The sequence below is a fragment of the Papilio xuthus genome, unplaced genomic scaffold (assembly GCF_000836235.2).
Source record: "Papilio xuthus unplaced genomic scaffold, Pxut_1.1 DF825946.1, whole genome shotgun sequence".
Lineage (NCBI taxonomy): Eukaryota > Metazoa > Arthropoda > Insecta > Lepidoptera > Papilionidae > Papilio > Papilio xuthus.
Window position 1 is genome coordinate 5580373 of NW_013532703.1, and position 26190 is coordinate 5606562.

General features: G+C 34.1%; 2 protein-coding genes across 4 annotated transcripts in view; both read left to right on the forward strand.

Annotated features, from left to right (window-relative positions):
- Positions 1–358: 358 nt before the first annotated feature.
- LOC106124492 (ubiquitin carboxyl-terminal hydrolase 2) lies at positions 359–20000 on the forward strand. Of its 2 annotated transcripts, none has more exons than XM_013321202.1 (13): positions 359–646; positions 2353–3100; positions 6444–7547; positions 14071–14173; positions 14509–14667; positions 15341–15471; positions 15715–15812; positions 16332–16484; positions 16912–17005; positions 17273–17361; positions 17471–17610; positions 18224–18302; positions 18790–20000. In XM_013321202.1, exons 2-13 carry the CDS (start codon positions 2477–2479, stop codon positions 18863–18865), a joined length of 2850 nt encoding a protein of 949 aa, XP_013176656.1. In that variant the 5' UTR covers positions 359–646; positions 2353–2476; the 3' UTR covers positions 18866–20000. The 2 variants fall into 2 exon arrangements, with proteins under 2 accessions (XP_013176656.1, XP_013176657.1); XM_013321203.1 differs by lacking the exon at positions 359–646 and adding an exon at positions 698–850.
- A 5340-nt stretch (positions 20001–25340) lies between these two features.
- Positions 25341–26190, forward strand: part of LOC106124547 (Salt-inducible kinase 3) — a 33972-nt gene continuing 33122 nt past the window's right edge. The window contains exon 1 of one of the 2 annotated variants that reach the window (XM_013321330.1): positions 25341–25824. In XM_013321330.1, coding sequence (XP_013176784.1) covers positions 25675–25824 — 150 coding nt within the window. In that variant the 5' untranslated portion in view covers positions 25341–25674. The remainder of the gene's footprint in view (positions 25825–26190) is intronic. The other variant, XM_013321329.1, reaches the window with a different exon arrangement.

Here is a 26190-nt window from a genome sequence, read left to right on the forward strand (position 1 = left end):
TAACTTTTAAACTCCCAGCGCCATCTATTAGTGAAAGGGTAGAATTTTACTCAATCACAAACATGCCATCTCTTAACAAATAGAAACAATTCTTTATACCAAAAAGCGACAATGGTAATAGCAAATAATTAAAAATAACTACAAACATATTAAGAATAATAAGCAAAATTAATATATATAGCATGTGTTTCTTATTTAAATTAATTTGCACGTATATTGAAATGTACCTCGAACAGCTGACTGAAGATAAAAACAACTTTTTGTCGTGTGGCAACACTGACGCAGAGGCTCCTTCACTGTCATAGCTTGTAATATAAGCTTTAACTCAATTGAAAAAAGGATTAGAATACTCCATATATTTAATACGGAAGTGCCATAAAAATAGGATTGCCACACCAACAATTCAAGTGACGTCACTCGAATGGATCCATGGAGCCATAGCACATCTAAAATTACATGGGCTCAAGAAAAATATTGCACGACGAACATCGTATATATTTTATTGTTTAAAAAAATAATAATAAAGTGATATAAAAGTATATGTGCAACGGAGGTGATTATATATAAAGATCAAGGCGAGAAATATAATTTTGAAGAGCGAGGGATTATTATCCAGTTGCTTTGGTTACTGCGATCCTATTATTTCGTGAGTATCCCGCATAATATTCCGTGATTATTAATCGATTAGTATTGCGACGCGTTTCACGTGATCCGAGGGCAAATTAAATTACTGTGCGGAGAATTCTGTCAAATTTTGTGTGTCATGCAAAAACGCTTTTGGATACGCTATTTTTAGCACAAGAAACGTATTTTCGGTGTGTATATGGTGATTTTGCGGACTCCGCATCGGGTGAGTGGTGTGAAAGTGTTCAATTAATATTGTGCGGTGTCTGTATGCTTCGAAGTGATATGGCCTTGAATTTCCTTGTATTGTACCATCTAACTATGATACATATCAAATTTCAATCGCTATGTTCTCATGTGGATATATGATAAATAATAACTACGTGATACTTAAATATCTGATATAAGTCTGAACAGCATCAATTCAATGGAATTAAACGGTGACCTTGACATAGTAATGTATGGCCCATGGTAATCAGCCCAGAAAATTCTTTTGTGTAATGTTATGTGATTGCTCATTATTTCGAAATTACTCCAAATGTGAACATTTTAGTTCATTGTGTGTGTGTGTGTGTGTGAATGCCAAATACTGTATAAATCAAATATTATTACCAATTTACAGCTTCATTTACTTGTTAATTAACGTCATATAATTTGTTTAATTTCCAGTACGAAAATAAGTATAAGCTATGTATACATGTTTTAAGTTTTTAAAAACAAGCAAAATTTACTCAAATAAGTGATGTATAGATTAGAGTAACATATTTAAAACAACTCTATAACAATGTTCAAAATATTTGTTTCATATCTAAAATATGAGTAGTTAATTATTGATTTTAAATTATTTGATAAAAACAAATATAAAGTTAATCATAAGTAATAAAACATGTCTAATTGAAATCAAATATAACATAGTAACCAATTGATTTAATTTAAATTTCCATTACCGGTATAAGAATAAAAAGATGTATATCTCTGTTATTCTGTTTAATAAACCCGAGACAACAATATTGTTTTGTATAGATGTTTCAGCGGTGACAACTCTTAATGCTCTTACTAATATTATAAATGCGAATGTTCAGATAGATGGATGTTAAGGTATCTCCAGAATTGCTGATCTCGGTGAATTTTAGAATAGATGTAGAACATAACCTGATATGTTACTTATTAAGTTTATTTTTAATTCCGAACAGACAGAGTCACGGGCGACAGTTACTTATTTTATACATTCAGTTAAGAAACACTCATCAATCTTATAATAACTATGTTTATTTAAATATATGAGTTGGTTGTTAACATTTTTAAAATTAAAAACAAAATGTTCATTTGCTATTTATAGCATAAATGTTATGACAAATTCCATAAATGCTTTGTTAAAGAAGTTTTTTTAACTTATAAAAGTAATTTTTTTGAATTCTTTGTACTAAAATTCTGGATGTAGAAGAATTGAGTATGTGAGAAACAATGTTAAAATACGCATCTGTAGTTCCTCTGGTGTTGCAGATGTCTATGTTGTTGATCACATTGGTGTAACCACTGCTTCTTTGACCCTTCCGTTTAAAAAAAAATCCTTTTTGTCACAAAATGATCTCATTAAACCAGGGTTAAGATGTGGTAGCCATTTCTTACTTTCAAATACTAATTTAGTTAATAAAATTTGTATTCAATTCCTTAAATTTAATGTTGTTAAGTCAAATTTTCAAATTAATAACCTCAAATTTGTTGCAGGTGTGTTCTAAAGATGCAAAGAAAGCGACCACCAACGAGGATCAAACCCACTATCTATTAATTCAAAATTAATCTAAGCAAACTATGTGATAATTGCATAGGCTAAGTCAAAAATACGTCCAAGATGCCTGTTGTCTCACCATCACGGTATACATCCACCTCTTCCAACCTGACTGGCTCGTACCGGTCCACATTGACCTCATCTTCTAGCCTAGACAAGCCATACTACAGGTCTACCAGTGGAACATATGTCACATCAACACTAAGAAGCTCCTATGGAGATAGAACAACAGAATACAAATCAAGATACTCCGATGTCGATGGAAAGACAGAGAGAAAGACCTCCTTAGTCGAGTATTCCCGTAGCTCCCGAGCCCCCAGTGTCACAGATTCTGACAGCGGGATATCATCCAGATATAGAACGGATAGAAGTGAATCCAGATCTAGAGATATATCAACAACACGCAGTGAAAGCAGTAAGGCGGATGCTTCTAGAAATTCAAAGAGGAATTTCATAAGTTCCGCAGCTCTAGCGATGTCAACCGCTGAGTTATATAATAAATACTCTCCAGCTAATTATATCCCTTTAACTCAGAGAATTCAACAGCAACAGCAACAAAATCAAAGTAATTATGGAGAGATTGCAAGGTCCAAATCTATATCAAATGATATCGGACGACCACCAGCACCGGATTCGTATAGGGCAGTGCGAAGAGCAAGGAATTCAACTGCTGCAACTATTACTGAGGTAAATATTGATAAAATTATAAATTTAAATGTATAGTATTTACGTTGGATGTCTGCGAAATGTAAACAAAAATTGAATAGATTCATTAATAATATAATTTTTATGGAACACTTCTTATAATTAAAGCGCCAATAGCCTAATGGTTAAGGATACGGATATCCGATCAAGAGGTCGAGGGTTCGAATCCTGACATTCGACTATTGTCGTAAACCATGTCCTAGTACAAGCCTTGAGCTTAGTTGGAATGGTACAAATTTTTTTAGTAAATTTACCAAAATCCTGCTAATATTTTTATTAAAAAAAAAATCATGTCCTACACATTCTCTGTAAGAACAGAGAAAGGAGCAATAGAGACGGCAATATGTTTTTTTTGTAAAAGTTTGTCGTCAATGGAAACTAACGGTTAACGAGTTATTTACAGTTGAAAAACACCGTCAGTTATATTTATCTTGGTTGTTTGGTACTTTTATTATTTGATGGTGTTTTTTTCAACCATCGGTCGACCATGACCTGGTTAGCGCAGAATAATTAAAAAAGTTAAAATAAGTAACCTAGGTTACTAATAACATTAGCTTACCGTAAAATTTGATCCAGAAGTTTAGAAGATTACCCGGAACCCGGAATTTGCGTACAGACCGACAAAAAAAAAAGGTTTTTAGTTAAAAAAAACGCAAGGCAAAAACTACTGTTTTCGCTCGTATGTTTTTAAATAATTTTAATATAATAGCATTAGTTTTAATTATTTTGAAAGGAACATAAGTGCAAGATAACTAAAGTAATCTTTTTAAACGACGAATTGTTTTATTTATACGGGTCTTCAAGCATGTGACATCCTGTAGCTTTACTACGTAACTAATTTTGACGTTTGAGATGTTATACGATTCGTAATCAACACGTGAATGCGATTATACAGTCGGTAACTTTTTATAAATAAATAGTATTTTATTTTAATAAACAATTATTGTCATAGGCCTTAAGCAAACTATATCATAGTAAATGTTATATCATTGTGTACTACGCAGTAGATTCAATAATCGTCACTTCGGAAGCCATTTACAGGACTCAGTATAAATAGACTATTATGCCTACTATATCTACATATGTACTAACGTTTACTTATGTAAGAGCTTACCAACTGTGTATAAAGGAATAACGCTAAAGACCTTGTATTCGTATTTTCTTATGAATAATAATAATAAAAAATATTTTGATACACCTAGTCTTGTCCTAAGGGAACGTACCCATACTACGTGACCTGTTTAGGGGGGGGGGTCTTTAAATACTACGGTCAGTCACAGGAGGGTGGGGTGGCTCAGGTTTTTGTCACGCAGTCATTAGTTGTTCTTTTTCATAATACATAATTCACTAGTAATTTAAGTATGCATGCAGTCTTAAAAAAAACTAAAAAAAATAGGTCACGTAGTATGGGTATGTTCCCTAAGTACTTTTAGATATTAGTAAGAATCCTTTGGCGCGAATGACGCGATTTGTTACAAAGTTAAGTGCCAGATTGATTTGTGAGGGGACATAAACGTCGCAATTTTAGTAAGGCTAGTGCTGTACCAGTACACCGGCGCAGTGTCGGATTTTCTTCCTAATAGTAAATCCCTTTATATGAGAAGCCTACTTTACTTAGGGAAAAGTAAACCGTATTCCTTTAAAGATAAGGTTCAAAACACTTAACAAAGATTATGTTCTCATTACTAAGTTTAAATAATTTTATGACGACCTAAAATGGAAGTAAACATTAACTTAAAAATAATTAACATAAGCTTAAAATTATTCTACTTTTACTTTTAAAACAAACGACCGAAAAACTTTTGCTTTTTTGTTCGAATCCTAAACGTTATAATTGCTGGAACAATTGTATTTGTGTGTTCACTTTTAATTTTAATTTACAACTAGACAGTTTTAAAAAAAATAGAGAGATACTTTACGGTATTATGAGCATAGGTCAACGGCTTAATATATTTAATAAAATATTTATGCGTGTTCGCATAGACCTGGAGTGTCGGTGGCTCAGTGGTCAAGCAATTGACTTGCAATCTGCAGGTCCTGGGTTCAAATCCTGCCATGTACCAATGTGTTTTTAGATTTCCGATTTACATATGTACAATTTATCCCACGTTCTTACGGTGAAGGACAACATCGTGATGCAACCTGCACATATTTAAGAAGAAATTCAAAGATATGTGTAAAGTCAACCAACCCGCACTTGTCCAGCGTGATTGACTATGGCCTAATCACCCTTAACTTAGAGTAGGCTCTGAGCCCCTCGGTGGGGACGTATAGTGAGCTGATGATGATGCATAGACTCGATCAGACTAGATAATACAGGAAAAATTTCCTTTTGAATTTACCTATGTAAAAATGGTGAGTCCGTCCCTGCTTTTCCTGCATTGGTACTAAGAGATGTTAAGTGTTTACTAAGAGAGTATATTTAGTAACCATCATATGACTGTCAGTTATAGCTACACTGATTTTTAGTTAAATTAATTAATTGAAATAATTTTATATCGAATGAGGTCAACTGTTCCACTTTACATCACCCAATGTTCTTGGCAAGCACAAGTTATTTGCGTAGAAAGCTTTTGTAGGTGAAATATTTCACAAACAAGATTTAACGTGGGCTTCCACTGCCTATATATATTTCTTTCTATGAAATATCTATCTGATTAACCTAACTTATATAAAAATTATAATTTTTTAAATTTTTGTTGAAAAAAATTCAAAAAATTAAATTTTTGTTGAAAAAAATTGAAAAAAATTAAATTTTTGTTGAAAAAAATTTTTAAAAATTAAGTTTTGTTGAAAAAAATTTCAAAAAATGTTTATTGATTAATATAGATTATAACTATGATAAATCTAAGTACAAACTCTAACACAATTTTTTAATTGAATTTTATAGTAAATTTTTATCTTTTTTTTAACTTAAAACTGATATATTTGTGTAGATATATTTTCTTATCAATATTTCGCAGGCAGACAACGTCGTGTGCGCGTGTGTGTGTGTCCGTTCATTAACAAGTACCGCACTAAGAAAGCCATGTTTATCTCTTCAGCTTTCAATTGCCTCACTGTATACCGACTGAAATTCTTACGATAACACAATGCAAACCTTATATCTGTAGTTTAAAGTTCATTTCGCAATAGCAATTTTGTTTGTCATTCGTGCATGTTGGAACTAACACACACGATCACAATGCGCATTTAGTCATTTATTTTATATAAATATGCCAGTATATTATTTTTATGGACTTCATTTTGTTGTTAACTAAATATATATTTAATATCCATCATTATGAAGTCCATGCGAATAAAATGTTAATTTCAACAACGCCAGAAACCCGAAGGAAGAAGATCGTATAAGGAAAGCTCGCCGACACAAGGGTACAGCAAAAGGAATTCCATCTCCAACGGCATCAGGGACAGTAATGGAAACGAAGTACCAACCGTCTCCGAGATTCGCAGGCGATTCGATCCCAAGATGACGGTCACCAAATTACCCACCAATGATTCAAGATTATCTGCTAAAACTTCTGTAGAACAATATCTGAGCCAGTTAAAGGAATGTGAAAACGGTTCCAGTGGCTATACTAAGGCTGTATCCAAGGAAGACCAGCCTGTACCCGTCCATTTGCCATACGTCGAAAAGAACGGATTAAGTCATAGGTGGGAAATTGGATCATCCAGTTCCAGGTCCAATTCAAACTCTGATCTTTCAATTAGCAAAACTATATCGGAGCCTGTATCACTCGCTAAACCTAAGATCGACAATACCAATATGTCAATTTCATTCACGGCAAAATTACCTTCGGAAAGATTAGCTAGTATCAAATGTCAATTAGATCCTAACAATCCTATTGGAAAGATATTAGAAAAATCAACTGTGATACAAGTATCGAATGGTGATATAGAACGTAAAAAGCTAGCTAGATGTAGTCCTGAAGTTAAAGTTAAAGAATCTCTAAAGAACGATATAGAAAAACAAGTAAAAGCACCAAAGCACACTTCGAACTTTGCATCATACATACAAATATCACAACCTATAGCTTCAGGGACTTCCACACCTAAAATATCGAAACAAATCGATTTAAACAATATTAACGATGAATTAACTCAAGCTGAATTAACAATCAAACCGGAAACTAAGAAAAGTAAAGTCAATCTGAAATATATTGATTCTGAGCTTGAAGACCGTTTGGCTTTAGAGGAAGTAGAATCTCCAAGTGGCACAGGTTTTGAGAACAAAACCTTTGAACACGAGAATTATTTGAAGAAACGATCCGAGAAGGAAGTAGACGAGAAGGAACCAGAAGACGGTGTGAAGTCAATGGAAACGAGCACAGAGAGTACCATCAGCGAGCCCACGGAAGACTCCAGTCCAGAAACACCGTCTTCTAGAAGACGAATCCTGGATATAAAGGACTACGAAGATATTAAAGCGGTAAGTAATCATTTTTATAAATGGGAATAAATGTATTTAGGAAAATATATATGTGCCATCAAAGTACAATTTTAATATGCAACACAATATTTCCTGAATGCACTTTATATCCACAAAAAAAGTTATAATCTGTAAGTTATTGGCTCTATTAGCATCACGAAATTTAAGATCGAATCTCATAATAAAAACATCATTACCTATTTTCTATCCTCGAATACTGACTTAGAAAATTAAATAAATTTTTAAAACTTTTTAGATTTGTAAAAAATCGTAATAAGTTTTCGCAAAAATGTCTGATTAGTCATTCGAGGGAATAATTGAGTCGATTTCCATATAATTTTAGTCAGCCAAAAACTATATCTTAGCAATAATTAGGGAGTTACCTGGTAACAAACATCCAAACGGGTATGTCTTGGGTCGATTTTATACCCATTGGGTTATCACCCAATGGGTATAAAAGAGCGATAGCTCTACCCTTTATAATTATAGTAAGAAATATTTCGTATCAATTACCTTAAATAATGCGTAAGTGAATTGCCGAATACCTTTTAGTTTGAGTTTATAAAAATAATCTGCGGGTTCGTTGGCATTTTGCTATTCGGGTCATTTATTTGTGTGCGTACGTCCCCGTGTTTGTGTGCGGATGTTTCAGTCGTATCTCAGGTCATCTAGATTTGATCTGTCGTTCTTATTATAAATTCAATTACCGCATGGTTCTTCGGTCAGCGTGCCAGCCTTAACTGGATTGCTTGTTTGATGAGTTAACCGAAGGAATCCTATCTTTTTTTAAATGAGTGGATAAATATCATAAATACAATGTTTGTATGAAGAAAAGTATTAACCAAATCATCAAGCGAACAATTGAAACTTTTTTTTTGTACCAGTTCAGGAATCTGTTTCGATTTAGTCAAATAAGATCGATAAATTCCAAACAATATGAACATTTGTACAATGTTCGTCTACACTGCCGTCTCGTGTCCTCCTTTTGATAGAAAATCACAAACTATTAATATAACAGCGCGAAATGTAACGTCCAGAAATAAAACTAGGCGGGAAATTATCACGGCGCTATACCACGTTTTCTCGAAACAATTTTAAAGTGTCGCCATTTTGCTAAATAACGCGCGCCTTTTTTTGACGTTTCGTTTTCCGTTTTACGTGTATAAGCACATCGGAGTTCAAAATTTTAAGTTGCCTGCGAGTGGTTTATTTTCTAATACTTGTTAAAATATAAATTACTTAAAATTAAAAAGTCTGTTTAAGATATTTATTCCCAATAGTCTCGAATAATAAAACATTAAAAACTTTTTCGAACCAATACACCGTCTGACACTGGCAGTTTGTATTAAATTTCGAAAATTTCATCTTTGTCAAATTCCGATCAGTTAAATATTTTTGATAATTTTGCAAGTTAATTTTGAAACGAATATTTATGTGCTTTTTGATTGTTAATTAATTTTAGGTGAGTTTGTTTTTATAATCGTGTAAAGGAGCTGACGTTATTTAGTGTTATAATAGGTAGATAAAACGGCGACTGAGTCAAGGACCGACTTCATAAATACGCGGCCATATTTGGAAACAAACGCCTTGTTGGTCTGACTTGTTGATATATATCAGATCACTGTTGTTGTAGCAGCCCTGACCTTACATATACATTGACATATATAGCATTCGGTAACGAGTCAACGATTATCTTGATCCAGATTATCTCAAAAATATTATAGCTCTAAAATGCTGTACAATTTGTTAATTTTCAACCAGTAAAGATGTAGAGAATCTTATCTTATTTCTTACTAATATTATAAATGCGAATGTTTAGATGGATGGATGTTTGAAGGTATCTCGAGAACGGCTGAACATAGTCTGGCAGAATACATAGGCTACTATGTTTTTTTAATAACGCGCGGACGAAGTCGCGGGCGATAGTACGTAATATCCTTAATAGACGCAAGTATGGCTAGAAGGCAATGCTGACATAGTCCTAGGTTATTTAGGTTTTTCCTATCTGCCTCGGTTAGAGGTCATAATTAGTTCTGTCGGAAAATTAGTTAAAATTACTCTAGGTTTTACTATACAAGGAGTTAGGTACACACACTCATAGACAAGACAAAATGATTTGACCCGGTGGGAAAAAGTAAAACTAAATTGCAACAGCTTATCAGAGCAACGCTGTCAAGAAGCCACCAAATCCTCGCTTTAATATCTCAAGGCGAGGTGCCTTTTTTATGTTTTTATATCATTTTCTGGACCTAAGAAGGTTTTACATACTTTCTGAGAATTAACCGCGATAACACCGCTACAAATATGTCTTGTTATGTGTTCATTTTATAAAATTAAGCAAACTATTACAGTAACCTTGATGAATGAGTTTGTTCTTGAAAATGTTATTCAGATAACGTTAAAAGAAGTCTCACGTCGCCTGACTACCGGCCATCGATAACTACGAGTACGTTTTAGATAAATAATGTATACACGGCTACTTCAAGATAATCGTATAGTCTTGATTGTGAAATTTGGCAATAGGGTTTTTGGCTAAGCAACTCCGATGGCGCCCAGTGCGCGTCCCGCCCTCGCGATGGCAGCCACGTGACGTCACGAGCGCGCGAAATGCTCTTCTCCGCGGGAATTACTTAACTCGGTCGCCATTTTTTCGCAGTTTCGCGCTAATTTTTATGTCAATGTCAGTTTTTTTTCATCTCGCCAGCTTCTTTCCACGCATCGAGTGTGTTAGAGTTTTATATTCAAAGTGTTTTTTTTTTAATTTCACTAATATGACCTTGCACGCTCGATTGTTAAATATATCAGTGCGGTGACATTGCCAAGAGCTAAAGGAAATTGAAAGTGAAATCTTATTGTGATTGTAATAAGAATCATTGTTGTTTGAACGTATTTCTTTTTAAATCCAAGTTTTTCGAAGTTTTTTGTGTTGTGATGTAAAATGTGATAAAGTTATATAACGTGTGATGGCCATCGTCAAAGTTTAACGTTTGCTGCTAAATTTTCCTGTAATCGTTATCAGAAATAACATTAGATAATAATTGTTTTGTCTGAATTCTTATTACTACATAATTAAAATATAATTTGAATAAATATAAGCAAAGTATTCGTACTTTAGTTTTTTATAATACGATCAACAATTTAAAAAAAAATACTCTGATTGTCTTTACAAATATTAGTTACAAAATTTTTGCAAAAATAAATGACAAAAATTTTAGTTTTTTAAAGTTTTTTTTTACCGACATTTTGGCTACACGCGATCGCAACTTTTCCGAGCTCTTATTTGTTACTGTTATCTATTCAGACCGAGCCAAACCTTTAATCAATAACTAGTCATCAGTAACAAGATAGATAAAGAATAAAGTAAAAGTTATCATATTTCTGTAGTTGATAGTAAAAAATATCTTATCTTGACGTAACTAAATGGCCATCTTAACTATAAAATAGTAACGAAAAAATAAAGAAAAAAAACACATCAAGAAATAGGAAACGACTATAAATTGTGCTTAAAAATATTAGTTAATAAAATATAAAATAAAAATCAAATGAATACCTTTGTGTTATTTGAGAGGAAAGACATTTTGGTAATTTATCTTTGATGATATAAAAGGAATTTACATGTGGTTTGTTTGCATAAAAAGTTATCAAAAACATTTCAAGTGATTCATACAAGCTTATACGACGTCCAACATTGGACGTATCCACTATAGATACGGGACTTTGATCAGTTTATCGTGACCCGTCTGTAGTAGAGTGAGACTAGGTGGGAGGGGTCTTGGTGCGCTAGTTTATGCTGACATACTACGAGCTGGTGATCCTGGCATGCGTTACGACCAGCCTGTTGGCCGCCCTCGGCAATGAGGTGTGGCTGTCGGTACTTCGAGCCGCGCATGCCCCCGGCCGGCCGGAGCTATGCCCTCAATACTTATCAGGTCCTTGTCAAACTTTTCGTATATATGTTGTTAGTTGTACATCTTTTGGTAGAATACTGATACAGGGGGTTTCAGTTTACTAAAACTGTTAGTTAAGATTTTTTGTTGAAGATAATTTAAACATCCTGTAGTTAATTTGTGGAAATTATTGAGGCGCTAGAGATGTTAACATGAAGAATGGGGAACTTAATCACCCTGTATCGTCGAATCCATTGCTGCATTAGAGATATTTTTAATGCCCTTCACTATTTGCGATGCTTTGATGTCTAGATCTAGCCATACTTAGACTATAACAAGGTCATTGGTCTATATATGGGGGTGGGGGTGTACACCCCCTTTGATTCTACGGCTGCCAACATTTATTTATAAATAACGATTTTTACATTCAAGTCTAGCATAAATATTCCCGATCTTATATCATGATAGCCGTGTGTTTCCACTGGCGATAGACCTGTACAAAAACATATTATTTCTGTTCTTGATTTTGAAGAAGTAAGGTAATCAAAACTTATGGTAATCGTTCTGTTAAACTTACTTTAATTCGGTAATAAATTATTTTTTCTTTTTTTTTAATAATCAATTGACTGAAACCCCCTCATTTGAAATAGAATAAAAAGGATTTGTGTATTGCTTTAGTAGTATCCTATATTTAATTTAATAAGTCGCCAAGATTTTTATTATATATTATTTATATACTTGTTTATCAAAGTAATTGTTTTCAAATATAATGGTCGACGCACACTAGAACGTGGCGGCGTCGCTAGGCGCGCGGGCGAGCGACCGTGGCGCCCCCCGCACCCGCCTCTTGCCGCGGTGACGCCGACCCGAATGGTATCCCCCGCTCAAAACCCCTCACTGTTCAAGTGTTGTACAAAAATGAGGATTCCCACATTGTAACTAAATGCTTCCAAATTCTAAATAAGTATGGAGAGGTTCTGAAATATAGAGAAATTACCAACTAACTTTATTTTAATAATCACATTTTGACAAGACGAATTTGCTGTCGTTACATTTTCAAATTACGTAAAATTATTTTTTGGAAATTTTGTTTAAAAGTCCGACAGTGAGTGAATCGCCATTTAAACGTGAAAAATATTTGCTGTCCGTTCGTTTGGTGTGCGTTGCGCTTTACTTGGATTGATTCTTTGAAATCCTGACATTTGAGTTCAAATATAAGAAAAAAATTGTGCATGATATGTTACGTATTCCTAAAGTCTAGACTTGCATAAGAATTTCAGGTGGGTTATTTGGAAAAAAAAATGAAAAAAAAAAATTTGATAAAATTTTTTTTTTCAAGTTTCTTCGGCAAAGATGTGTAAAAAATTACAATTTATGAGAGCCAATAACTTATTATATTATAAATGTTTGTATATGTGTTTTTGTATATTTTGCATGTTGTTTTATGTATTTTGTTTTGCTTTTAAATCTATTTTTTTGTTTTAACATAATAACAAGTTTAGTCTTTAAATCAATAATTAGAAGATCGATTTTTTTTTTCATTTTTTAATTTTTATTTAACTTAGAGTAACCATAGCACACGTAGTTTAAATAGATTTATCTTTTAAACATTATATTGTTCTATGGGTTGTAGTTTTGGTTTATGTGATTCTGGATGGATTATTTTATAAAAAAATTGAGGAAGATCCATTATAGCTGTTTTTAAAATCTTTAAACAATTTTGTGCAGATAATAAAAATTCAAATCTGTTTATATCTTTATCTTATTCTATTGATAGATATTTTTTATTTAATAATTGTAATTTTCCTCGTAAGGTCTATAAATTACGTGAGGTGTTTAAAGGGGGGAAGGGTGTCTCGGCAAATATCACGCATTTTTTTTTCTTGAAGCAACAAAAAGCAAAAGCACGAAGCATTTTTTTTTTCTTTTTACAATAACAATCCAACGCGTTTACATAAGAAAGTCACATTTTGAAAAATCTCACGTGAGATTGGGGGAGGGGGTTGAATAAAATCTCACGTCATCTCACCAGAGGGAGGGGCAGAAACTTTAAAAAAACCTAACGTAATTTATGGACGCCCCCAAACTTTATAGTTTGTGTATACAGACTTTGGATCTACCTCAAATCGTTTACGTGAATTTGTTTTTCAACTCTATAAATATATTCTATAGAGTTGTAATTTGTTTACAACGGTCTATTGTGTGAAAACACATGATAAATGTTATTTGAATGAGTATGCTGCAACAGACCAGACAAATATGTTTTTAATATTGAATTAACGATGGCTATGTAAAACCATCGTGAATTATCAATTTGTCGTTACCATGGCAACTGATATTTGCTTACATTGATGATTTGGAAAAACTAAACGGATAATAAGGTAAAAGTTGCTTACTATAAAAGGTTTAGGTATATTGTTACTATGTATTGGGCTGGGCCAGAATTACTTAAGGCAAACATATTGTTTTCTCAGTTGTTTTCAAAAAGAGTGAGAGGGATCGATATATTTTACAAAATTCCCTCATTAGAATATCGAAGTCTGAATTCTGAATATATGTGCAGCATACTCGTTAGGTTTGTTTAGTGAACTGAGCGTTGCTCAATGTGAGTGTTGCTCATTGTGAGTGTTGCTCAGGAATTGGCCGGCGGCAAGAGCGGGCCTAGTGGGCTCCGGCGCAGCAGCGAGCGCTCTGATTCGGCCGAGCCGAAGACTGAGCGTCAGGCCAGCCATACCAGCGGTGAGTGCTCATTTGTGAACAATAATATAAATCAATGAATTAATTGTTTATAAGTGAATTTTTAAGTAGATCGGAAAGTAGAATTAACTCAAGAGCGCCAACAGCCTAATGGTTAAGGTTACGGAATTCTGATCGCGTGAATGAGAGTTGTAATGCCGCCATTCAACTACTGTCATACATATCCTACTAAAAGCCTAGAGCTTGCTTGGATTGGTACAAGACATATAAGAAAATTAAAAAAAAACTTTTTGTGTATTTTCTAAAATAATTATTTAGGGAAATCGCCATCAGAGGTATCAACATCCATCCATTTCTATTTATTATGAATGTCGTAGGTCTGAACGGTCTGCGCAACATCGGTAACACGTGCTTCATGAACAGCGTGCTGCAGTGTCTGTCAAACACGCGGCCGCTGCTCGAATACGTGTCAGAGGACAAGCACGGACAGGAGATTAACACTACGCTGTCGTGCATGAAGGGCGCGCTCATCAAGGGTAAGTAAATGCAAGAATATAGACCCTTGTTGATGTCTAGTGCTGGGCTATATAGTACTCGTGATCCCGGTGTGGCACTAAGGATGACCATCGAGGTTGTTTTAGTGGGTAAAAACACATAACCTTGCTTTCCCTTAGAAGCAGTGTGTCTTTGTTAAGACTTGCACCCGATAACAAAAAAAGACTTGAGAATAGGTACTTGTAAAAAGACGGGTTTTCATCAAGAGTTATCAAAAATCAAGAATTGTCTCAAATTCTTTGAGTTTATGTGAACTTTATCTGGAACTAATGATGTAATCGCTTGTTTATACGAGTTATGTCCGCGGTGTCCACGTGTTGACACAATGTTTTTTTTTTAATTTCTCGAATGTTAATCTCGCGGCATTCCCTCGTTGGTAACGCGTGGATATCGCGAGTCGCTGAGGCTTGGGTGTTATGAGCGATACAGTGGGTATAAACACGAAATTTTTACATAAAAACTTAATAATTCGATTATGACATGTATATTCGATCTATTACCGTGGGTTTGTGAGTCGAAGATCGTCGTTTAAAACATATTATTATCTCTGTGTTGTCAAAGATATTGATAGGAACGATGATATGTTTTATACAGATTTAGTCTTAGAAACCCACGGTTAGTCTTGCTGTATTTATTTGATGCGTGTTTGTGCAGCGTTCGCAAGCGTTATAAAGGAGTTGTGGCGCAGCGGGGAGCGTGACGCGGTGGTGAATACCACCAGCCTCAAGTCTCAGGTGCAGCGCTTCGCCCCACGCTTCATGGGGTACAGCCAACAAGACGCACAGGTACAAACCGTTACAATGTCTATCTGATTCATTCACGGTGGGTTTCTAAGACCTAAATCTCTGTACAAAAAACTTCGGCTTTAGAAACTCACGGTAAGTCGACTGTACAGCCAGATGATCCAAAAAAAAACTATCAAATAACTGGTGAATTGTTCAAAAAAATAACTCAGTAATGGCTGAGTCTAAACCATGTATATTTTCCAGATTTCTATTCAATAGTTTTAATTTTTTTTTTATTTCTAGGAGTTCCTTCGTTACTTGCTGGAGGGTCTGCACGAGGATGTTAACAGAGTCACCATCAAGCCCAAACCTATTCTTACTGAAATCGATGACAATCTAAGGTATGTTGACTCGAAGCTTTATAGAGATTTAATACCATCTTTACAATCTCATAGACAGGTCAAGGCTATAATAAAAAATATAAAACAGTTTAAAAATTATTATAAAAATCACTGACTTATATACATAGACTTTAAATCATGTCTTATGTGCCTTGATATTCGCCATTTTGGCGCTGTCAGTAGCGGTGGTGAGAATTAGAACTAATAATAGAGACAATTGTCAGAAACTTTAGGCGTGGTTAAGTCTAAACAAAGCAACTAATTCTTAAGCAATGGCCTATCTATTTATAGAGAGCAGAGGGGTAAGACAAGGTGCATTCGCTTCGCAGCGATTCCATAGCGAACTTCAAAATTGTACGGAACTGAGGCGCGACGATCACGTGACTTATCCAAAGATATTGTCAGTTCTATACATTTTTAAAGTTCGTTATGGAATCTCTTTGAAGCGAATGCATTTTGTCTAACCCTAAAGTACGGTCAACGTAGTGTTGCCATAGCAACGGTAGTTTTGTGTTCCAGTGACAGTGCGAAGGCTGCGGAGGCGTGGTCCCGTTACCTGCGCATGGAGGACAGTCGTGTGGGTGACATCTTTGTTGGCCAGCTCAAGTCCACGCTCCGATGCACGCATTGCAACCACGACAGTGTCACCTTCGACCCCTTTTGGGACCTCAGGTAACTACCCCCACTCCTTGGTTCCTGGAACCTAGACCAAGGATGAGCAACGCGCTGGCCCGCCAAACATTTTTTAAATTTATTTAATTGACTTTGTCATTGGTATACAAATTTTTATAATAAAATGGTAGTACATATATGAATCGAAAAAACAATGTCAAATTTATCTTTAAAAAATTCAAGTTTTTCAGTTTGTGTTCAAAAAAAATTAATTGGTCCATTTATTAAAATGGTTGCTCACCCCTGCCCTAGACACGTTCAATGCCACCATCTCATACTATAGGTTTATAGTACATTGGTGTGGCATTGAATGTGTTAACTTAGGCAAAAGCTGGATAAAATGTTACTCTACAATATGCATTCCAAAAGTATAATTCCAATTAAATTGTTGTTGTTGTTATAATTATGTATATAAAATGTTTGTCAGTCTGCCGATCCCGTCGCGCACGGGCAACCTGAAGCTGCAGCAGTGCCTGCAGCACTTCGTGCGCGAGGAGGAGCTTGATGGCGACGAGAAACCGGTCAGTATATGCGCTATAATCTACGATAGATGGCGCTGTGCTTTATTAGTATTAGATAAATACAATAGATGGCGTTGCAATTATGTCAGAAATCTGTTTTTAAACTGTGGTCAAATTGCGTGAAAATTTTCATTTTAGCCTGGTTTTGAATATATGTAATTTTCTTATATTAATATTATTTTTAAGGAACATAGAAGCTAAATAATATGTTATTTACTTGGATGCGAATTTAATAAAAAAAAAGTAATTTTGATGTTAATATTTCAGACGTGTTCAAAGTGCGGCGTGCGACGGAAGTGCCTCAAATGGTTCACGGTGCAGAAGTTCCCGCAAGTTTTGGTGCTACATCTTAAGAGGTATGTTTACTTATTTATATTACTCTTTTATGATTTTTTATCAATAAAAATATCTTTACACGCTAAAAAGGTTTAATTTCACATATTAATGTACTGTGGTGATTTTTAGGTTCTCGCCGACGGAGCGTTTCCGTGGCAAGTTGTCAGTCTGCGTGGAGTTCCCGCTGAGCGGACTGGACATGTCGCCATTCGCCGCATGCCGTTCTGCACAGCCTGTCTACAACCTCTACGCCGTCAGCAACCACTCGGGTCAGCATCACCACACACACAGACACATACAACGTACGCACACGTACACGTATGCATACGTATACGCACATATACGTACACGTGCACACACATAAGAAAAGACACGTCTAATGTCACGTTTAAAAGCCCATTCACACGAGTGATTTTTCAACAATTCGGCGTTAGTAGCCCTCGAGCGAGGAACTATTTAAAATCACTCTTATGTCTTTCGCCCAGAGCTCAAAATGCAACACTGCGCGATAAAAAATCGTCCGTGCTTAACTTTTTTATTTACTTTTAATAACAACTAGCTGTCGCCCGCGACTTGTAGCCCACCCATCCATCTATCCACATCACAACCATCTAAACATTCGCATTTATGATATTAGTAAGTTAAATAAAAAGCAACTCTTCAAGGCATAAATTCGACAAAAAAAAATAGTATCCTATGTCCGTCTCTTGGCTCTAAGCTACCTCCTCACTAATTTTCAGCCATATCTGTAAAGCCCTTCTTGAGTTATAAATAGTGTAAATAACACGACTTTCTTTTATATATATATGTTATGTGGTTCAAGTAAGCGGCAATATCTAAACGAAAGCTACCTTTGTAACATTGTGTGACGTTTGTGTGCAGGTACGACTTACTCGGGACACTACACCGCGTACTGCAAACATCCATATACAGGCGATTGGCACGAGTACAATGACTCCAGGTATTATAATAATATTAACCATTCATTATATACATAGCTTTACTTTCTTTATTTATCTATATAAAGAAAGTAGCCGCCACTACCTGGACACACGTGGCTCGAGATAGAATTGGGCATCTTTGGAGGAGGCCTTTACCTGAACTGGGGTTCCTACAGATAGTTAAAAAAAAGTTACATTGTACATTTTATTTCTACCATATATGTATCTGTATGGAAATAAATGGCTTTATTATTATTATATACTAGCTGTCGCCCGCGACTTTGACCGTTAAAAAAAACTTAGTAGCCCATGTGTTCCAGACTATGTTCTATATGTATGACAAATTTCAACGAGATGCAAGCGTTTTAGAGATACCTTTATACAATCCATCCATTTAAATATTCGCATTTATAATATTAGTAGGATTTACACAGAAATTAACAAAATTCCAGAATAATAAAATTCTCAATTTAATGAAAAATTAACAACAAGTGATTATATTTACAGGGTAACACCAATCAGCCCCCGCAACGTAGTCTCCCCCGAGGCCTACGTGCTGTTCTACGAGCTACAGCGCTCGTAGCGCCCCCACACCACCCTCCCCCCCGCGACCATCAACGCACATCACACACACCTGACCATAGACACGTACCACTAGTATTAGTAACACTAACCGTGGATTTCTGACACCAAAATCTATTTATAAAACATATCATATTGTATTTGACAAAACAGATATGTTTTAAACGGATTTTGGTCTCAGAAACCCACGGTTACACAACTGATTAGGCTATCTGAACCTGTGGGAATAAGAAACTAAATTATGACAGCGCACTAAATCCACACTGTCAACTTTAAAAAATGTCAAAATCCTCTGTACTGTACCTGTCTTGTATTTTGCCATTTCCTATGTCTTACCGTTGGTTTCTGAGACCAAAATCTGCATAAAACATATCGTGATCTTTGTCACATTTGTCAGAACAGAGATAACAATATGTTTTATCGTAGATTTTGATCTTAGAAACCCACGGTAAGTAGTTATTACACAGACAGAAGCAACCGCTGTAATAGAACCTCTCACTGGTTAAGATATCCTTGTTTGACTATAGTAATTTTTACACGAAGACAAGGCATTATTGCTTTTGTTTGAACACAGAATGGTACTATTTTTGAACAAACTGTTATGTCTTCGTGTGAAAGTGGTATTATTGGTACTACTCGTGTTACCAGTACTAGATAACAGTGCCATTGAAAAATGTGGTACACATATTGAAAAATGGATATTTAAAAATTAATAGCAGTAATAAAACTAAAAATTGAATATGAAATTACACATAACTTGGGGTTTTAGAAACCCAAGATTGTGTAGTCAATTTGAACGAGAAATGCAGTGACATTTAAATATGGGTACCACATATTTTATGAATACTAAAATATAAAAAATCAGTGTTTAAATATGGACGCTTATCACGTATCATTCAGTTTATATCGTCCAAAATAAATTAGTATATAATATAGTATATAAATGTTGGGCCGGCGTCGTACCGAGCTTGAACAAAAACGCTAAAACAGTGATTATTGTGGAATTTAATGTAGTTTTATATCACCGAAATGCCTCCGCCAAATTTACTTATCGTTCAAAAAACCGACACACGGAGAAATTATAAATTATATAATACTAGCTGTCGCCCGCGACTCCGTCAGCGTGGATATTTAAAAAAATTGTGTAGCCTATGTGTTTCAGACTATCTTCTATATGTATGCCAAATTAATTCGTGATCCGTTCAGCCGTTCTAGACATATCTTCAAACAGCCATCCATTATTCATTCGCATTTATAATATTAGTAAGTTAAATAAAAAGCAACTCTTCAAGGCATAAATTCGACAAAAATGAATAGGTAGTATCCTATGTCCATCTCCTGGCTCTAAGCTACCTCCTCACCAATTTTCAGCCATGTCAGTAAAGTCGTTCTTGAGTTATAAATAGTGTAACTAACAAGACTTTCTTTTATATATATAGATAAAATAATTATATGTTCAAATATTTATTCATCAAATAATAAGTTACTAGCACTTCCCCGCGACTTCGTCAGCTCGGAAATAAAAAAGAAATTAATATAGCCAATTTCAACTGGAGATAGTGTAACTTCCCAGTAATTAAATTGGAGCCTATTCAATATAAACAATCAAATCTATCCTTTTTATAATAATAAGTACAGATTTATTTAAATTTATGGACATGTATGTGCCTTTTAAAGAAAAAACGTTCTAGTTCTTTTCTAGAAAATTAAAAAGCAACCATTGCTATTTCAATTGCCCCTAAAATTATATATTTAAATTTCCTTTATTTCTTCCTCTTTTGTATAATAATTTTTTTCAGACTTTTCAAATGTAATTAAAAATTGCGTGATTATTTTTATATAACATTGCGGTCGTGTGTCGGTTCTTTAAACTCGTATTAGTATGAAAATAGTGAAGAAACAAATCCTCTGTTAGTCGAAAAATAAAATAAAAATATTTCTAGGGATTGCCTAAAAAAGTCGGTCCTCTTGTACATATGCGTGTAAAGCTTATTTATTAATAAAAAAATATATTATCTGTTGTTTATTAAATCTAAGGTTCTTTTTTTCGTTTACAAATTGCTTAATTTTACATATGAGATTGAAAAAGATTTTTGTGGCAGAACGGTTGTTGAACGCTGGAGTTTTTTTTTTTTAATTTAAAAAAAAAATATGTCAAACTAACCAGTTTTAATTTTTAACATTTTTTCTTTTTAATATATTATAGTGAAATTAAATATTTATACGAGTGATAACATTATTGCAATTTTTTTTTAATTTTATGTTTCATCACAAATTTATTTGGTGTTTTTTTTAATATTGACATGTTTTTTATAATTCATCATTTAATCAAATTCTAATTCTTTTATAACGAAATCTAATAATTTTTGGCATAAAAAAAATCTTGCATATTTTTAGTCTTGCACTTTTGCTATTTTTTTTTACCGCCAATATATAGTCGTGTTTTTATTTTTTAAATTCTACTCTCCGTCCTTTTTTGGGCCCAAAATACATAAATATCACATAAATTTGAAAGTAAAAAAAATATTTCCCAACTTGAAATCTACCAACAAATACAATATTTGACAGTTTTACTTATTATGTGAATTTTGAATATTTTGATGAATTATAAATAACGAATTAAAGATCTGTTTTATAATGTCCAAGTAAATTGCTAGATAACTAAGAAATTAAACTTGTTTGCGATTCACAGCTTTCTTTAAAACGACAATAATGACTAAAGTTCTATTTACCTTATTTAGAAGTTGGACATTATGAAACAGATCCTAAAACAAATACTAAAGTTTATTGCTTAGAGAAAATTATATGGTTGTGTGTATGAATCGTAAATTTTAAATACATAAGATTTATCCAATAATGCTGGGTTTCCATTGTCTCGAAACACAGAGATGTGCTATTTTTATTGGCAATAATAATTTAACCCATTAGTGAATAACGTACGATAAATCGGACGCCAATAAAATTGTTATTTTAGGAGTTATATATATTTTACTAGCCGTTTATTTTTTTAAACAGTAGTGTAATATATATTTGAAGTGGTAATACTGTTGGTATGATATTCCGGGAAGCATAACGTCCGATTTATCGGACGGGCTATAAAATCTAAACTTTCATATTGATTAAATATTTTATACAATTTAATGGTCAAATACATTCGAAATGTTAAATTATTCAAACTTTCGGGAGACATTATACTAAACTGATATATAAACACAGCTAAACACTCACGTATATACGTCCGGTGGCGGCACCGACTAGTAGACCGAGTGAGCTGAGGGCCGCGTCTGCGAAATAATACCAGTGCCACTCATCCTGATGAAGGGCCCCCGATGGGCTCGAAACTAGTCGAACACACCACCGGACGAATATACGTCAGTGTTTAGCCGTGTTTATATATCAGTTTTTTCACATTCGAAATGAAAATATATTACAGTGATCATAATAAAAAAGGCGTTAATAAACTTTATGCACTAATGGGTTAAGTTATTTACAGTTGTTAACCAATAGATATAATTTATATACGATAGGTTATTTTAGTTTTCAAATATTCTACAAGTCAAAATTACGTGTACATAATAATGTCACTACCATAGATGTAAAACCAATAGATGCGTCATATTAGTTTGATGTCTTATCGAAAGTCAATTTTTCAAACTGAATAACAATGCTAAGGCATTTTACCCCAAACAAAAACTTCTGGAAACCTTTTCGTTTCACTTTTGTACTCAGTTATATCTATAGGTTATATATCTATGTTAAATATTTCCTATGTATTTGCGTTTACGATTTTTATTATAGTTACCCCTGTATTTGGAAATTGTACATCATTGGGGGCTCTAGTCGTTTAAACATGAGATTTATATAAAATGCTTGTTAAAATACTTTGGGATACAAGTTGCATTAATGACGAAAAATTACTTGTTAAATGCAATCATAGTTGTTAAATAACGCAGAGGTAAACAGCCTAGCTATTCTTTTTCGACATAAAAATCTCATGTTTAAATGAAGTATATGTAGGAAAATGTAAAAAATAATAATTTGAGTGTGAAGCCAGTCCGGGCGCAACGCGTTCGCAACGGAGTCAGTGTTGCCGCTATAGAAAATAAATTGTGAGGTTAGTTAGGTATGCTTCGTTACCGCGTGATTGTTTTGTTTTTCATTTTTTTATATATATAATTTATACATATAATTTTATTGTTGTTGATCATCTGTTGGGGGCGCCTGCTTCGTGCGTCGCCGTGTAAGCATTTCTAGCCTTATTAGTCGTAATATTTAATTTTACTAACGCATCGTGTGACCATTTTTCACCCCACATTTCGCAGCAGCGCGCATGTTGCGCCGGCAGCGCGATCGGCAACGGCGGCCCCGAGCTTCCGTCACTTTGACAGCTGTCAGACTGACAGAGCGCGCCATACGGTCGGACCCGCCGAAATTGTTGAACTAGGTGCCCCGAACGTTTTTTTGTTCATTAATTTATCACAAAGGAATCTTACTTAGCCAAAGATATTAATGCTAAATTGTTAAAATCATTGTATTAATAATATTAAAATTAATTTATTATTTTATTATAATTATTACTGTATTTTTAATACTATAAAACGGTTTGCGGGGATTACCCTCAATAACTATTTATGTAAAATACGTAACAGATTTCTATTATAGAAATATATATTTAAAATGAGTAAATTATTAAATACTTGTTTTATTTTGTTCACCCAGTATTGCTTACGTGATAACTTGCAGAACTTAAGATTAAAAAGGATATTAAGGAAAAGTAGCTGTCATGTAAAATTTTTATTTGTCTATTTCTATGTTACGCATGGATCTCATGAGCGAGGGAAATATGTGCACTATGTTATCTTGACAGCGTCAAGTTTTGACCAATAAGAAAGCGGTAGTAGCACAGTTTAATGTTGCCAGAACTAACTGCGATAGCAGCGCCTTTTACCGTCCTAGTCGCACTATAATTCATTTAAATGCCAGTTAAACAAAACTTTTTGAAAATAGAATAAAAACAACCTATAAGTTACCATTAATATTTAAACTACATCGCATTTATACAAAAAATTCTGTAATGCTTTCTTGCAATGACATTTGAAAACAATTCATTTTGATTACTACTAAATCTTTAATTAAATATAAGAAAAAATAATTTTAACAAATCTTAAATTATGTGACCATGAATTTTTAAAAAAGTCACTTAGTCTTTTTTTAACATGGCAATACTAGTTGTCTATTTCTTTTTCACTGTCTTGTTCATAGATGGCGCTGCACTCTATTATTTCACGATCAATAGAACTTCAACACAACATAGCATCCTTTTGTGAATTTCGAGATTCATGAATGAACAGCGATAGTATAATAGCTATCTATTTTGAGCATTTACCATTCATATGAAGCATGAATGTATTCCTCAGTTGATGTTAAATTAATCTTGAAAACGTTGCGGGTAAGACGAATTTAACGAAATCATTCTTACTTAGAAGATTCGAACCGACCGAAAATAATATGAAAATGTTCTCTTTTATTAAAATAGCGGGTATTACATGACCTGTGAACCATATATATGTTTGAAAACTGTTTAAGTTTCCTAAGATTCTTCTAATACCTTATAGTTTAAAGTTTTAGATCGACATATTACAATTCCTTAACAGATTGCGTTGATAGTAATTTCTGGCTACACCTGAATTCTAAGTCCTTAGCAGCCTGTCCCTACGGAGGATCATCGCAGTAGGCTCTTCCAAACATCTCATCAGCTGTCATATCTGAATTCAGTCCGTTCTTACGCGTCCTTATCCTCTTTTACAAACCCATCCATACATTCATTGGTCTTTCTTTCATTGTACAACAAACTACTAGCAAGTTTCCCCTGGTTAGAATTAAATTATGTATACTATTTTTTTATAAGGTTGTGAGAAGAAAATTTATTCTCTCAGAAAAAACTAGAATTTTTAGAATATAGGCAGTTTACAGTTAAATTCTTGTTCACTTTATTGGGCGATTTTTTTTTTAATTTTAACTAATTAACGTTAAGTATCGAAGTCAAAATAAAATTAAAGATTCTCTATCCTTAAAACTTCAACATTCAAAAATTACAGTAAATGAAAACGAATCTAATTAAATTTAAAACAAAACACAAACGTCATTATAAAACATATTTTAAAATAAATTTAAACCTAAATTGCCTAAATGATTATACTTGGCGTTCCTTTATTTAAAAAACGAGGCTTCTACTTTGCTGTTTTATTACAAAACCTTACTTTTCCATTTCTCTTCCAAAGGAAAAATCGATATTTTCGTCTGACGTACCCTCTCGACTCATTTGAAATTGCCGCGTGTGACGTCAAAGCTGACACCTGACGTCATTGCCCCTCTCCTTTCAGTCCATCTCACTCTAACGCAAGATAAACAATGCGGCGCGAGCGGACAGCGCTAGTCGCGTAAACGTTGTGAATCGGCTTCTTTTTTTTACACGCGAACGATGTTCAACTTAAGCTCTACACATTGATAAGAGATATGGTGATAACGATGGACATATGTGTCGTTTGGCATTATATTTAGGCTGTACTTTTCATAATATAACTCTTTGGTTAAATAACGTCGTTAAAATGTCGAAGATTTGCGTTTGGGAAATCGTATTTTTTTTTACTTCTTAATGAAAACTCGAGGGCTGCAATTGAATGTCCCCAACGAATGACGTGAGCGACGGTGGCGCTGCTGCGGCCGTCCGCCCGAACTAACGACAGTAGTCAAGAATCGGCCGTAGTGTACGTGAGGCCGAGCGGTGTGTTATCGCGATTTTTCACGAAAATGGCCAACGACATCAATTCAGAACTCAAAAACAAACACTTTCCAATAAACCAGTTAGTATGTGTCGGAAACTATCAGCTGGAAAAGACGATCGGAACGGGAAATTTTGCTGTGGTAAAACTGGCCACACATGTAATAACGAAGACCAAGGTGGGTACTTGTCAGGTTCCGTCGCGTATTTCAGTGGTTATAGTGTTTTATTTGTGTGTTTTTTTATCTTGATAAACGTGTTTCGCTTTAACGCGAACGACGAGTTCTTCACCAGTGCTTTGTGGGTGTTTTTTCGTGTTGTGTTCCGGTTTTTATACCATTCGTCTTAAAACACCGATGTCCAGGTTTGCCGTACTTTTAATAACTTGTTTCCTAAAACTGCACAGACGAAAAGTTGCAAACTTAAAAAAAAAATTGAGTGAAGCCGACGAGCTATACAATGTACTATATACTTTGATACTTAGTATTATTTAGCGACTCTTTAAATCAGTCGCATAATACCTTCAAAATTTCCCCCAAAGAACG

Bases quoted from the DNA above. Each gene is read 5' to 3' on its own strand.
- LOC106124492 (XM_013321202.1), top strand. From the start codon at position 2,477: ATGCCTGTTGTCTCACCATCACGGTATACATCCACCTCTTCCAACCTG. The intron at 3,101-6,443 runs GTAAATATTGAT...CAACAACGCCAG, and splicing joins CTGCTGCAACTATTACTGAG to AAACCCGAAGGAAGAAGATC. The intron at 15,813-16,331 runs GTATGTTGACTC...TTTGTGTTCCAG, and splicing joins GAAATCGATGACAATCTAAG to TGACAGTGCGAAGGCTGCGG.